The sequence below is a fragment of the Pecten maximus genome, chromosome 2 (assembly GCF_902652985.1).
Source record: "Pecten maximus chromosome 2, xPecMax1.1, whole genome shotgun sequence".
NCBI lineage: Eukaryota > Metazoa > Mollusca > Bivalvia > Pectinida > Pectinidae > Pecten > Pecten maximus.
In genome coordinates, this window is record NC_047016.1 from 51,400,307 (window position 1) to 51,414,358 (window position 14,052).

Below are 14,052 nucleotides of genomic sequence, written 5' to 3' on the forward strand. Positions count from 1 at the left end.
AATATAATAGGTTAGGTACCACGGAAAGGCCAGGAGGTATAGTGAGACGAGTATGGTAACAGGGGAGAGGATGGGAGGGAAGAGGAATAGACAAAAAGGTTTTTAGTAAAATACCAGTGAGATAGTGAGCAAAGGAAGGCGAGATATATACAGTCAAATAGGGAAGGTAATGAAGACAGGGAGGGGATGGATCCAAGGGAGCCAGAGAGAGAGGAGAAAGGGAGGCACATGGGTAAATAGAGGACAAGGAAGAAAATTGGGAACTGGAGTAGTGGAGGTAGCTAGGAATCTGATGGATGAGGGAGGTAGTGGAGGTAGCTAGGAAACTGGTGGATGAGGGAGGTAGTGGAGGTAGCTAGGAAACTGATGGATGAGGGAGGTAGTGGAGGTAGCTAGGAAACTGATGGGTGAGGGAGGTAGTGGAGGGAGGTAGGAAACTGGTGGATGAGGGAGGTAGTGGAGGTAGCTAGGAACTGATGGATGAGGGAGGGAGCTAGGAAACTGATGGATGAGGGAGGTAGTGGAGTTAGCTAGGGAACTGATGGATGAGGGAGGTAGTGAGGGAGGTAGTGGAGGGAGCTAGGAAACTGATGGATGAGGGAGGTAGTGAGGGAGGTAGTGGAGGGAGCTAGGAAACTGATGGATGAGGGAGGTAGTGAGGGAGGTAGTGGAGTTAGCTAGGGAACTGATGGGTGAGGGAGGTAGTGGAGTTAGCTAGGGAACTGATGGGTGAGGGAGGTAGTGGAGGGAGCTAGGGAACTGATGGGTGAGGGAGGTAGTGGAGGGTAGCTAGGGAACTGATGGGTGAGGGAGGTAGTGGAGGTAGCTAGGGAACTGATGGGTGAGGGAGGTAGTGGAGGGAGCTAGGGAACTGATGGGTGAGGGAGGTAGTGGAGTTAGCTAGGGAACTGATGGGTGAGGGAGGTAGTGAGGGAGGTAGTGGAGGGAGCTAGGAAACTGATGGATGAGGGAGGTAGTGAGGGAGGTAGTGGAGTTAGCTAGGGAACTGATGGATGAGGGAGGTAGTGGAGTTAGCTAGGGAACTGATGGGTGAGGGAGGTAGTGGAGGGAGCTAGGGAACTGATGGGTGAGGGAGGTAGCTAGGGAACTGATGGATGAGGGAGGTAGCTAGGGAACTGATGGATGAGGGAGGTAGCTAGGGAACTGATGGATGAGGGAGGTAGTGGAGGTAGCTAGGGAACTGATGGGTGAGGGAGGTAGTGGAGGTAGCTAGGAAACTGGTGGATGAGGGAGGTAGTGGAGGTAGCTAGGAAACTGATGGATGAGGGAGGTAGTGGAGGTAGCTAGGAAACTGATGGGTGAGGGAGGTAGTGGAGGGAGGTAGGAAACTGGTGGATGAGGGAGGTAGTGGAGTTAGCTAGGGAACTGATGGATGAGGGAGGTAGTGGAGGTAGCTAGGGAACTGATGGGTGAGGGAGGTAGTGGAGTTAGCTAGGGAACTGACGGGTGGGAGTAGGGATGGTAGCTAGGAACTGATGGGGAGGGGGGTAGTGGAGTTAGCTAGGGAACTGATGGTGAGGAGGGAGGTAGTGGAGGTAGCTAGGGAACTGATGGTGAGGGAGGTAGTGGAGTTAGTAGGGAAACTGATGGAGAGGGAGGTAGTTGAGGGAGGTAGTGGAGGAGACGGTGGGAGAGCTAGGAACTGATGGATGAGGGAGAGGGTTAGAAGGTAGGGAGGGGGGTAGTGGAGGGAGCTAGGGAATGATGGATGGGAGGGGGTAGTGAGGGAGAGTGGAGAGTAGGAGAACTGATGGATGGGGAGGTAGGGTAGTGGGAGTAGCTAGGAAACTGATGGGGAGGAGGTAGTGGAGGAGCTAGGAAACTGATGGGTGAGGGAGGTAGTGGAAGTAGCTAGGGAACTGATGGATGAGGGAGGTAGTGGAGGTAGCTAGGGAACTGATGGATGAGGGAGGTAGTGGAGGTAGATAGGGAACTGATGGATGAGGAAGGTAGTGGAGTTAGTTAGGAAACTGATGGGTGTGGGGAAGAGACAGGGCTAGAGAGCTGTTGGGTGGGGGAGTGGAGGTAGACAGATCTATTGTGTGGGGAAGAGACAGAGCTAGAGAGCTGTTGGGGTGGGGGAGTGGAGGTAGACAGATCTATTGTGTGGGGAAGAGACAGGGCTAGAGAGCTGTTGGGTGGGGGGAGTAGAGGTAGACAGATCTGTTGTGTGGGGAAGAGACAGAGCTAATGAGCTGTTGGGTGGGGGAGTAGAGGTAGACAGTTCTATTGTGTGGGGAAGAGACAGAGCTAGAGAGCTGTTGGGTGGGGGAGTAGAGGTAGACAGATCTATTGTGTGGGGAAGAGACAGGGCTATAGAGTTGTTGGGTGGGGGAGTGGAGGTAGACAGTTCTATTGTGTGGGGAAGAGACAGAGCTAGAGAGCTGTTAGGTGGGGGAGTAGAGGTAGACAGATCTATTGTGTGGGGAAGAGACAGGGCTATAGAGTTGTTGGGTGGGGGAGTGGAGGTAGACAGATCTATTGTGTGGGGAAGAGACAGGGCTATAGAGTTGTTGGGTGGGGGAGTGGAGGTAGACAGTTCTATTGTGTGGGGAAGAGACAGAGCTAGAGAGTTGTTGGGTGGGGGAGTGGAGGTAGACAGATCTGTTGTGTGGGGAAGAGACAGAGCTAGAGAGCTGTTGGGTGGGGGAGTGGAGGTAGACAGTTCTATTGTGTGGGGAAGAGACAGAGCTAGAGAGTTGTTGGGTGGGGGAGTAGAGGTAGACAGTTCTATTGTGTGGGGAAGAGACAGAGCTAGAGAGCTGTTGGGTGGGGGAGTGGAGGTAGACAGTTCTATTGTGTGGGGAAGAGACAGAGCTAGAGAGTTGTTGGGTGGGGGAGTAGAGGTAGACAGTTCTATTGTGTGGGGAAGAGACAGAGCTAGAGAGCTGTTGGGTGGGGGAGTAGAGGTAGACAGATCTGTTGTGTGGGGAAGAGACAGAGCTAGAGAGCTGTTGGGTGGGGGAGTAGAGGTAGACAGATCTGTTGTGTGGGGAAGAGACAGGGCTAGAGAGCTGTTGGGTGGGGGAGTGGAGGTAGACAGTTCTATTGTGTGGGGAAGAGACAGAGCTAGAGAGCTGTTGGGTGGGGGAGTGGAGGTAGACAGATATGTTGTGTGGGGAAGAGACAGGGCTAGAGAGCTGTTGGGTGGGGGAGTGGAGGTAGACAGTTCTATTGTGTGGGGAAGAGACAGAGCTAGAGAGCTGTTGGGTGGGGGAGTAGAGGTAGACAGATCTGTTGTGTGGGGAAGAGACAGAGCTAGAAAGCTGTTGGGTGGGGGAGAGGATAGAGAGCTGTAGGATTAAGTAGGATAAAGAGATGTAGGGTGGGGGAGGGGGTGTAGAATAGAGAGTTGTTGTGTGGGGGATGGGATAGTAAGTAGTTCTGTATGAGAGGATAAAGAGCTGTTGGATGGGGAAGGGATACAGAGCTGTTGGGTGGGGAGTAGAGGTAGACAGATCTGTTGTGTGGGGAAGAGGATAGAGAGCTGTAGGATTGGGTATCGAAAGCAGTTGGTTGAGAGAACATAAGGAGCTGGTGGATTGGGTAAGGGATAAAGAGCTGTTGGGTGGGGAGAGGATACAGAGCTGTTGGGTGGGGAGAGGATACAGAGCTATTGGGTGGGGAGAGGATACAGAGCTGTTGGGTGGGGAGAGGATACAGAGCTGTTGGGTGGGGAGAGGATACAGAGCTGTTGGGTGGGGAGAGGATACAGAGCTGTTGGGTAGGGATGAGGATACAGAGCTGTTGGGTGGGGAGAGGATACAGAGCTGTTGGGTGGGGAGAGGATACAGAGCTGTTGGGTGGGGAGAGGATACAGAGCTGTTGGGCGGGGAGAGGATACAGAGCTGTTGGGTGGGGAGAGGATACAGAGCTATTGGGTGAGGAGAGGATACAGAGCTGTTGGGTGGGGAGAGGATACAGATCTGTTGGGTGGGGAGAGGATACAGATCTGTTGGGTGGGGAGAGGATACAGAACTTTTGGGTGGGGAGAGGATACAGAGCTGTTGGTGGGGAGAGGATACAGAACTGTTGGGTGGGGAGAGGATACAGAGCTGTTGGGTGGGGAGAGGATACAGAGCTGTTGGGTGGGGAGAGGATACAGAACTGTTGGGTGGGGAGAGGATACAGAGCTGTTGGGTGGGGAGAGGATACAGAGCTGTTGGGTGGGGAGAGAATACAGAGCTGTTGGGTGGGGAGAGGATACAGAGCTATTGGGTGGGGAGAGGATACAGAGCTGTTGGGTGGGGAGAGGATACACAGCTGTTGGGCGGGGAGAGGATACAGAGCTGTTGGGTGGGGAGAGGATACAGAGCTGTTGGGTGGGGAGAGGATACAGAGCTGTTGGGTGGGGAGAGGATACAGAGCTGTTGGGTGGGGAGAGGATACAGAGCTGTTGGGTGGGGAGAGGATACAGATCTGTTGGATGGGGAGAGGATACAGATCTGTTGGGTGGGGAGAGGATACAGATCTGTTGGGTGGGGAGAGGATACAGAACTGTTGGGTGGGGAGAGGATACAGAGCTGTTGGTGGGGAGAGGATACAGAGCTGTTGGGTGGGGAGAGGATACAGAGCTGTTGGGTGGGGAGAGGATATAGAGCTGTTGGGTGGGGAGAGGATACAGATCTGTTGGGTGGGGAGAGGATACAGAACTTTTGGGTGGGGAGAGGATACAGAGCTGTTGGTGGGGAGAGGATACAGAACTGTTGGGTGGGGAGAGGATACAGAGCTGTTGGGTGGGGAGAGGATACAGAGCTGTTGGGTGGGGAGAGGATACAGAACTGTTGGGTGGGGAGAGGATACAGAGCTGTTGGGTGGGGAGAGGATACAGAGCTGTTGGGTGGGGAGAGGATACAGAGCTGTTGGGTGGGGAGAGGATACAGAGCTGTTGGGTGGGGAGAGGATACAGAGCTGTTGGGTGGGGAGAGGATACAGAGCTGTTGGGTGGGGAGAGGATACAGAGCTGTTGGGAGGGGAGAGGATATAGAGCTGTTGGTGGGGAGAGGATACAGAGCTGTTGGGTGGGGAGAGGATACAGAGCTGTTGGGTGGGGAGAGGATACAGAGCTGTTGGGTGGGGAGAGGATACAGAGCTATTGGGTGGGGAGAGGATACAGAACTGTTGGGTGGGGAGAGGATACACAGCTGTTGGGCGGGGAGAGGATACAGATCTGTTGGGTGGGGAGAGGATACAGAGCTGTTGGGTGGGGAGAGGATACAGAGCTGTTGGGCGGGGAGAGGATACAGAGCTGTTGGGTGGGGAGAGGATACAGAGCTGTTGGGTGGGGAGAGGATACAGAGCTGTTGGGTGGGGGAGAGGATACAGAGCTGTTGGGTGGGGAGAGGATACAGAGCTGTTGGGTGGGGAGAGGATACAGAGCTGTTGGGTGGGGAGAGGATACACAGCTGTTGGGTGGGGAGAGGATACAGAGCTGTTGGGTGGGGAGAGGATACAGAGCTGTTGGGTGGGGAGAGGATACAGAGCTGTTGGGAGGGGAGAGGATATAGAGCTGTTGGGAGGGGAGAGGATACAGAACTGTTGGGTGGGGAGAGGATACAGAGCTGTTGGGAGGGGAGAGGATACAGAGCTGTTGGGTGGGGAGAGGATATAGAGCTGTTGGGCGGGGAGAGGATACAGAGCTGTTGGGTGGGGGAGAGGATACAGAGCTGTTGGGTGGGGAGAGGATACAGAGCTGTTGGGTGGGGAGAGGATACAGAGCTGTTGGGTGGGGGAGAGGATACAGAGCTGTTGGGTGGGGAGAGGATACAGAGCTGTTGGGTGGGGAGAGGATACAGAGCTGTTGGGTGGGGAGAGGATACAGAGCTGTTGGGTGGGGAGGGATAAAGAGCTGTTGGGTGGGGAGAGGATACAAAGCTGTTGGGTGGGGAGAGGATACAGAGCTGGAGTGAGGGAGGCTGCCATTTCTTTTATTAATTATCCCCCGCGAAACGCGTTTGCGGGGGATATTAAATTGGGCTCTGTGCGTCCGTCCGTCCGTCCGAGATTCTTTTCCGGGCTATAACTCCATAACCGTTCAACGCAGCTCCTTGATACTTTCTGTATATATCAGACTAGTGCCCTAGTTGTGCCTTTTGCTATTGCGGACCTTCCATTTTCGGTATTTTTTCTGTTACCATGGAAACTTAGTCAAAAATACCAAATTACTGTTTCCTTTTGTTTCCGGGCTATAACTCAAAAACTGATTGACGCAGCTCCTTGAAAATTTCTGTATATATCAGACTAGTGCCCTAGTTGTGCCTTTTGCTATTGCGGACCTTCCATTTTCGGTATTTTTTCTGTCATCATGGAAACTTAATAAAAAATACCAAATTACTGTTTCCTTTTGTTTCCGGGCTATAACTCCAAAACTGTTCAACGCAGCTCCTTGAAACTTTCTGAATATATCAGACTAGTTGTGCCTTTTGCTATTTCGGACCTTCCATTTTCGGTATTTTTTCTGTCACCATGGAGACTTAATCAAAAATACCAAATTACTGTTTCCTTAATAACTCTTACTTTGAGCTTGATACATGTATTTGGGTTTTCATACCAACTGAGGGGTGTGGGGGATAATGCCAAGCTTTGCAGCTCCTTGTTTGATGTTATATTTCACATTGTAATTATATATACACCTATAATACATGTATTGTTTTCCTGTCTATTGCAGATCTTACAGTTCTGAATCAGTTGGTGACTCTAAAAAGATATCAAGAGCGGATTAATTTTGTAAGTAAAGGTAAAATAATATGAGAATTGTTTTGACTCTCAACTATAGTAAATAGCATGTGTTTACTGGATTATGTTCACTGGATTATTCATTGGGGGTGGGGGGTAGAGAATTGAAGCAATCCAGATGAATCAGCAGTAGATGTAGGTGTATACAGGAGGTCTCACCAAAAATCCAGGTAATATTTGTGAGGAATAGTTTTAATCTGATTCCTGCTCAATCAACATAAAATCTATCAGGAATTCATATTGAACAGATTATCCTATGACTGTGAACCATTTATAGATCCATCTTGATTGGGAGGTCGGAAGGCACTGAGCCAAACATATAGTCCTACAGATTGGCCAGCGCTCAGAAAGTTAAGATTTTTCTCTGTATTTATGTCACATCATCAAGAATTTATTGACAAGATAAAATTGACCTACAAACCAGGTCTATTGGGACAAGAATCTCCCAAAGTTATTCTGAGCCTGCATGCCATGAATCTTATATAAAGTACAAAATTCTGATTGTGCTAGACCTTGTCAACTTAACCACAGTAGTCAGTTTTAAACTCAACTTTATCTTCATGTTTGGTTTCTGTGAATTATGATAAATAACAAATTCTTTTAATGAAAGTAAAGAGAATTATAGATCATAATAATGGATATTGATATGGACTTGTTTTCTGCGGGGATGAAATACTGATAATGTAAAGTTGTATGAGCCTAGAGTTTGTTGGGTTGTGAGGAATCGGCTCTCTATGTAGGAACAGAGTAGTCGGTTCTGTGACCAGTCTCTTGCTATAGATTACAGCCCTAATGATGGAATTATGGCTGGGATGTTTGGTTTGTAAATAAGACGGGCTTACCATCTTTACATAGTTTCCCATAGTCCCAATCCGTGTCAATATGTCCACACCCGGACACACAACATTGTGTCCACCATAATAGTTCAGTGGAGGTATATGGGAGGTTTAATGGCAACAGTTAGAAACATCCTGTTTGAGAAAATATCGGCAGTGTCTGTACCAATCAATAATAGCTAGTGTGATTTGGACCACAAAACAGGACTGATTATATTAATTGTGTTGTTTCTGTCACTAAGGTAGAGTTATAACCAGGATTATGTGGCTGCTTAATATTCACTCCCTCACATTAATTCAAAACTTGGTAAAGGTTAGCTTAATCATCTCTCGATGTGGGAAAGCTTGTAACCTTGCTGTCTTTATTAAAGGTTTTTGCCACTGTGTCTAGATGGTAAAACTTGTTACCATGGTGTCTATATCTGGTAAAACTTGTTGCCATGGTGTCTATATTTGGTAAAACTTGTTGTCATGGTGTCTATATCTGGTAAAACATGTTGCCATGGTGTCTATATCTAGTAAATCTTGTTGCCATGGTGTCTATATTTGGTAAAACATGTTGCCATGGTGTCTATATCTGGTAAAACTTGTTGTCATGGTGTCTATATCTAGTAAATCTTGTTGCCATGGTGTCTATATTTGGTAAAACTTGTTGCCATGGTGTCTATATCTGGGAAAACTTGTTGTCATGGTGTCTATATCTAGTAAATCTTGTTGCCATGGTGTCTATATTTGGTAAAACATGTTGCCATGGTGTCTATATCTGGTAAAACTTGTTGTCATGGTGTCTATATCTGGTAAAACATGTTGCCATGGTGTCTATATCTGGTAAAACTTGTTGCCATGGTGTCTATATCTGGTAAAACATGTTGTCATGGTGTCTATATCTGGTAAAACATGTTGCCATGGTGTCTATATCTAGTAAATCTTGTTGCCATGGTGTCTATATTTGGTAAAACATGTTGCCATGGTGTCTATATCTGGTAAAACTTGTTGCCATGGTGTCTATATCTGGTAAAACTTGTTGTCATGGTGTCTATATCTAGTAAATCTTGTTGCCATGGTGTCTATATTTGGTAAAACTTGTTGCCATGGTGTCTATATCTGGTAAAACATGTTGTCATGGTGTCTATATCTAGTAAATCTTGTTGCCATGGTGTCTATATCTAGTAAATCTTGTTGCCATGGTGTCTATATTTGGTAAAACATGTTGCCATGGTGTCTATATCTGGTAAAACTTGTTGTCATGGTGTCTATATCTGGTAAAACATGTTGCCATGGTGTCTATATCTGGTAAAACTTGTTGCCATGGTGTCTATATCTGGTAAAACTTGTTGCCATGGTGTCTATATCTGGTAAAACTTGTTGTCATGGTGTCTATATCTAGTAAATCTTGTTGCCATGGTGTCTATATTTGGTAAAACATGTTGCCATGGTGTCTATATCTGGTAAAACATGTTGTCATGGTGTCTATATCTAGTAAATCTTGTTGCCATGGTGTCTATATCTAGTAAATCTTGTTGCCATGGTGTCTATATCTGGTAAAACTTGTTGCCATGGTGTCTATATCTGGTAAAACTTGTTGTCATGGTGTCAATATCTGGTAAAACATGTTGCCATGGTGTCTATATCTGGTAAAACTTGTTGCCATGGTGTCTATATCTGGTAAAACTTGTTGCCATGGTGTCTATATCTGGTAAAACTTGTTGCCATGGTGTCTATATCTGGTAAAACTTGTTGTCATGGTGTCTATATCTGGTAAAACATGTTGCCATGGTGTCTATATCTGGTAAAACTTGTTGCCATGGTGTCTATATCTGGTAAAACTTGTTGCCATGGTGTCTATATCTGGTAAAACTTGTTGTCATGGTGTCAATATCTGGTAAAGGTTGTTCTGTGGTGTAAAAAAATGTCTTTGATATGTTGGTAAAGGAAAGATGGTTAGTGACTAGATACTTTAAGATGTTGGTCAAGGAAAGATGGTTAGTGACTAGATACTTTAAGATGTTGGTCAAGGAAAGATGGTTAGTGACTAGATACTTTAAGATTTTGGTCAAGGAAAGATGGTTAGTGACTAGATACTTTAAGATGTTGGTCAAGGAAAGATGGTTAGTGACTAGATACTTTAAGATGTTGGTCAAGGAAAGATGGTTAGTGACTAGATACTTTAAGATGTTGGTCAAGGAAAGATGGTTAGTGACTAGATACTTTAAGATGTTGGTCAAGGAAAGATGGTTAGTGACTAGATACTTTAAGATGTTGGTCAAGGAAAGATGGTTAATGACTAAATACTTTAAGATGTTGGTCAAGGAAAGATGGTTAGTGACTAGATACTTTAAGATGTTGGTCAAGGAAAGATGACTAGTGACTAGATACTTTAAGATGTTGGTCAAGGAAAGATGGTTAGTGACTAGATACTTTAAGATGTTGGTCAAGAAAAGATGGTTAGTGACTAGATACTTTAAGATGTTGGACAAGGAAAGATGGTTAGTGACTAGATACTTTAAGATGTTGGTCAAGGAAAGATGTTTAGGCACTAGATACTTTTAAGACCAGATGTTTCCTGCTCATGATCACAATGGTTTGGTGCTCTAATCAATATGGTTGAATAATTCAAGTCTCGGTTATTATCATAAAACTTTTAACAGAATGGATTATTAGCTAAATAGAGGGACACCATTGTGTTAGTATCCTTGATACAGCTTATCTAACTGTTAGTTTAGAAATTTACCATAACAAAAAGCTAAAAAAACAATTTTTAAACTATTAATGAAATTGATTAAAACTATTGTAAGATAATTGAGAAGGAGAAGTACTAATAAATTTTGTAATATTTTGGATATTTTATATTTGGTTGTGTTTTGTGAAGCTAACAGTGCCTAGCAATGGACAATTGATTGTTAATTTGTTTTCTGTGTTAGGAATTGCCCCCGAACGTTTGGCTTCATTTTCTTATTAGAAGATTGCCTCAAGCTTAGTCTAGTATACAGTTTGGAATTTGTAAGGGAAATACGAACACTTATTGCAGTTACATGAATATAGAAATTATCTGGTTTTACTCATCCTTGCATAAAAAACAATGTAGAATTGATCAACTCAGAAATGCCTGTGAGCATGTGTGATGGTATGGGGCCCTTTGTCAGTTTGCCTGGTTTCAACTTTTGCTCTAAGTTACTTACAAATGTAACCCATGTAGTATATAGCTAGAATACTGATACCTGAAATGGTCTGTAGTGTTTTTGGGTTACTTACAAATGTAACCCATGTAGTATATAGCTAGAATACTGATACCTGAATTGAAATGGTCTGTAGTGTTTTTGGGTGGATTAGTTTACCATGTTTGTTAATGACCTTGACCTGGCCAATATCATTTTCACAAGAATCGGACATGTTTAATCTTTTAAACTTGTTGGAATAAATAACCAGAAGGCCTTTAGGGCTGTGATCATTTGGTTTGTTAATGACCTTGACCTGGCCAATATCATTTTCACAAGAATCGGACATGTTTAATCTTTTAAACTTGTTGGAATAAATAACCAGAAGGCCTTTAGGGCTGTGATCATTTGGTTTGTGATATTGTGAGGTTAAGGAATATTCAAGCCTCTTCAAAGGACTCATGTCCATGGGCCTTCTAAGGCCATAGGATAAAAGTTTTAAAACAACTTCTCTAAAAACTAGGAGCCCTAGAGTCGTGCTATTCAGGCCTTTGACATGTATATGGTATATGGTAATGAAGGACATTAAACCAGTTTCAAAAATCGTAGGCGTCATATGTGTAAAAATCTTTTAAAGCAACCTGTCCAACAAATGAGAAGTGGAGGAGACCATTAAAATTTGAATATATATAATTGTACCTGCCTGCAGTATATTCTATTAACATGTACATCAAAGGATCCAGGAGTGTTTTATACAAGTGTACTAAGTGCTGTCTGGTTAAAGGACTGGACTGTGAAGATTTAATATAACTATAATATAGATAGATACTGCCATCGCAAGCAGATGACTGCATGTACGTCTAACATGTAATTTACGTGAGTTAATGAATAGGTCTGTTTGGAGCTCCCAGATTTATATTGGAAAATTTGAGGTGTGGCCGATTGCCCGCTGTCATTACGAGGTCACAGCAAGGTTGAGTCAGCTGGTACATACACACAGACTTATATTGGATGTGTAAAAAGTACTCTATTAATTTCTCTGATGTCCAATTTCCATTAAAAACTCATTTCCTGTCCTTTAGTTAAAACAATTTAGATCACTCTTACTGAATGAAATCAACGATTCTCTGCAGTGAAAGTGCAGATGATGACATTCTTTACATGTCTGTGTTAGGTGTTAGTCCCTTACTGGATATTCCTTATATGGTAACATTAGTTAACATGCTTTTATCAAATATTTTTATAAGGGCAATCTGCCCACATCTCATTGAGGATGTAGAAAGGCATTTTAATGTAAAACTTGTCCTTGGTATTGGGATGATACATATGTACTTTGATCAATATACTGTCTTCCAGTACAATACAAATGAAATAGCGACCTGTAAGCAGGAAAGATTTGTATCATTGAAATTAGATTCCTTATGACAGTTAGAATAATATAATTAGTATGGATATACTCTAGATAATGAGTGACTTCTAATAGTAAACACTTAAAATTGATATTTAGTGAACTTTTGTTATGAAGAACTAGCATATCACCGATATATTTAGTGAACTTTTGCTATGAAGATCGAACTAGCATATCACCGATATATTTAGTGAACTTTTGCTATAAAGAACTAGTATATCACCGATATATTTAGTGAACGTTTGTTATAAAGAACCAGCATATTACGAACATATTTAGTGAACGTTTGTTATAAAGAACTAGCTCAATATGTTACCAATATATTTAGTGAACTTTTGCTATAAAGAACCAGCATATTACCAATATATTAAGTGAACTTTTGCTATGAAGAACTAGCATATTACCAATATATTAAGTGAACGTTTGTTATAAAGAACCAGCATATTACGAACATATTTAGTGAACGTTTGTTATAAAGAACTAGCTCAATATGTTACCAATATATTTAGTGAACTTTTGCTATAAAGAACTAACATATTACCAATATATTAAGTGAACTTTTGCTATAAAGAACCAGCATATTACCAACATATTTAGTGAACTTTTGCTATAAAGAACCAGCATATTACCAATATATTAAGTGAACTTTTGCTATGAAGAACTAGCATATTACCAATATATTAAGTGAACTTTTGCTTTTAAGAACTAGCATATTACCAATATATTTAGTGAACTTTTGTTATAAAGAACCAGCATATTACCAACATATTTAGTGAACTTTTGCTATAAAGAACGAGCATATTACCAATATATTTAGTGAACTTCTAGATCTGCTATGAAGAACCAGCATATTACCAACATATTTAGTGAACTTTTGCTATAAAGAACGAGCATATTACCAACATATTTAGTGAACTTTTGTTATAAAGAACCAGCATATTACCAACATATTTAGTGAACGTTTGTTATAAAGAACCAGCATATTACCAACATATTTAGTGAACGTTTGTTATAAAGAACTAGCTCATGTTACTAATATATTTAGTGAACTTTTGCTATGAAGAACCAGCATATTACCAATATATTAAGTGAACTTTTGCTTTTAAGAACGAGCATATTACCAACATATTAAGGGATTTAATGCCTTTTCTTCAATTAATAATTTAAAGTTAAACATTTGCCATTTAAAGATAAACATCGATATAAACTAATTAATTAAAAGTTACTAAACATCAACATTAAAACTAAGATAATAAGAAATTCAGTGTTAAGTGACTTAGTTAAAATTTTATGTTGAACTTAACATTATACTAGCTCCTGATGATGGTGATTCAGATTGCCTGTTCATGAATTTGTGATGCAGGATTGTGACGGCGATTTATGAACCGTCATCAATATAACGGTCAGTACTCCCTGTAGAAGGACATGTAGCATGCGATTCCTCAATCATGATCAACTCTCCAGGGTTGTCGGTCCATTACTCACACGACATGCTGCTACTGCCTGTATCAGAACAGCCTCTGTAACAAATGAAGGTGACACATAAGCATGTTTTAAAATAACCCTCAGGCATGATGTAGTTATTTATCACGTTTGGGAGGAAGATTATATGTATATACATGGACTAATTCTATTGTCATAGCAGACAGTGATTAATTAAATGAAAGGCAATGACGTCATCCGCCGGCATCGACTCAGTACAATTATATTATTATACATCCATTTAGCTGTCCAAGGTCTGCTCAGGTATATCGTTGTTAAGTTTTAGTTGATAAATCTAACTAATGTTTTTCAAAATATTCAAAATTTACTGGACAATTACAGCATTGTCTGTCCGTCCATCCATCTGTCTATCCGTCACTCTTAGGTTGTTCTGTCTGGAGATCTTCCAGTTTTT

General features: G+C 43.0%; 2 protein-coding genes across 3 annotated transcripts in view; one reads left to right on the forward strand and one right to left on the reverse strand.

The window, feature by feature from the left end:
- LOC117322421 (diacylglycerol kinase beta-like) overlaps positions 1 to 14,052 on the forward strand; it is a 168,115-nt gene that overhangs the window by 13,425 nt on the left and 140,638 nt on the right. For both annotated transcript variants that reach the window (XM_033877327.1, XM_033877332.1), the window contains exon 2: positions 6,689 to 6,747. The gene's annotated coding sequence lies outside the window, so the exon portion shown is untranslated. The remainder of the gene's footprint in view (positions 1 to 6,688; positions 6,748 to 14,052) is intronic.
- LOC117343660 (mucin-2-like) lies at positions 2,081 to 5,943 on the reverse strand. Its single transcript, XM_033906119.1, has 2 exons — positions 5,918 to 5,943; positions 2,081 to 3,314 (listed from the first exon to the last, which is right to left on the reverse strand). The coding sequence occupies exons 1-2, from the start codon at positions 5,941 to 5,943 to the stop codon at positions 2,081 to 2,083; spliced, it is 1,260 nt and encodes a 419-aa protein (XP_033762010.1).

Excerpts from the sequence above, each read along its gene's own strand:
- LOC117343660 (XM_033906119.1), bottom strand. The coding sequence starts at position 5,943 with ATGGCAGCCTCCCTCACTCCAGCTCT. Across the intron at positions 3,315-5,917 it reads GCCTCCCTCACTCCAGCTCT|CTCTCTATCCTCTCCCCCAC; the intron begins GTATCCTCTCCC and ends TTAATCCTACAG.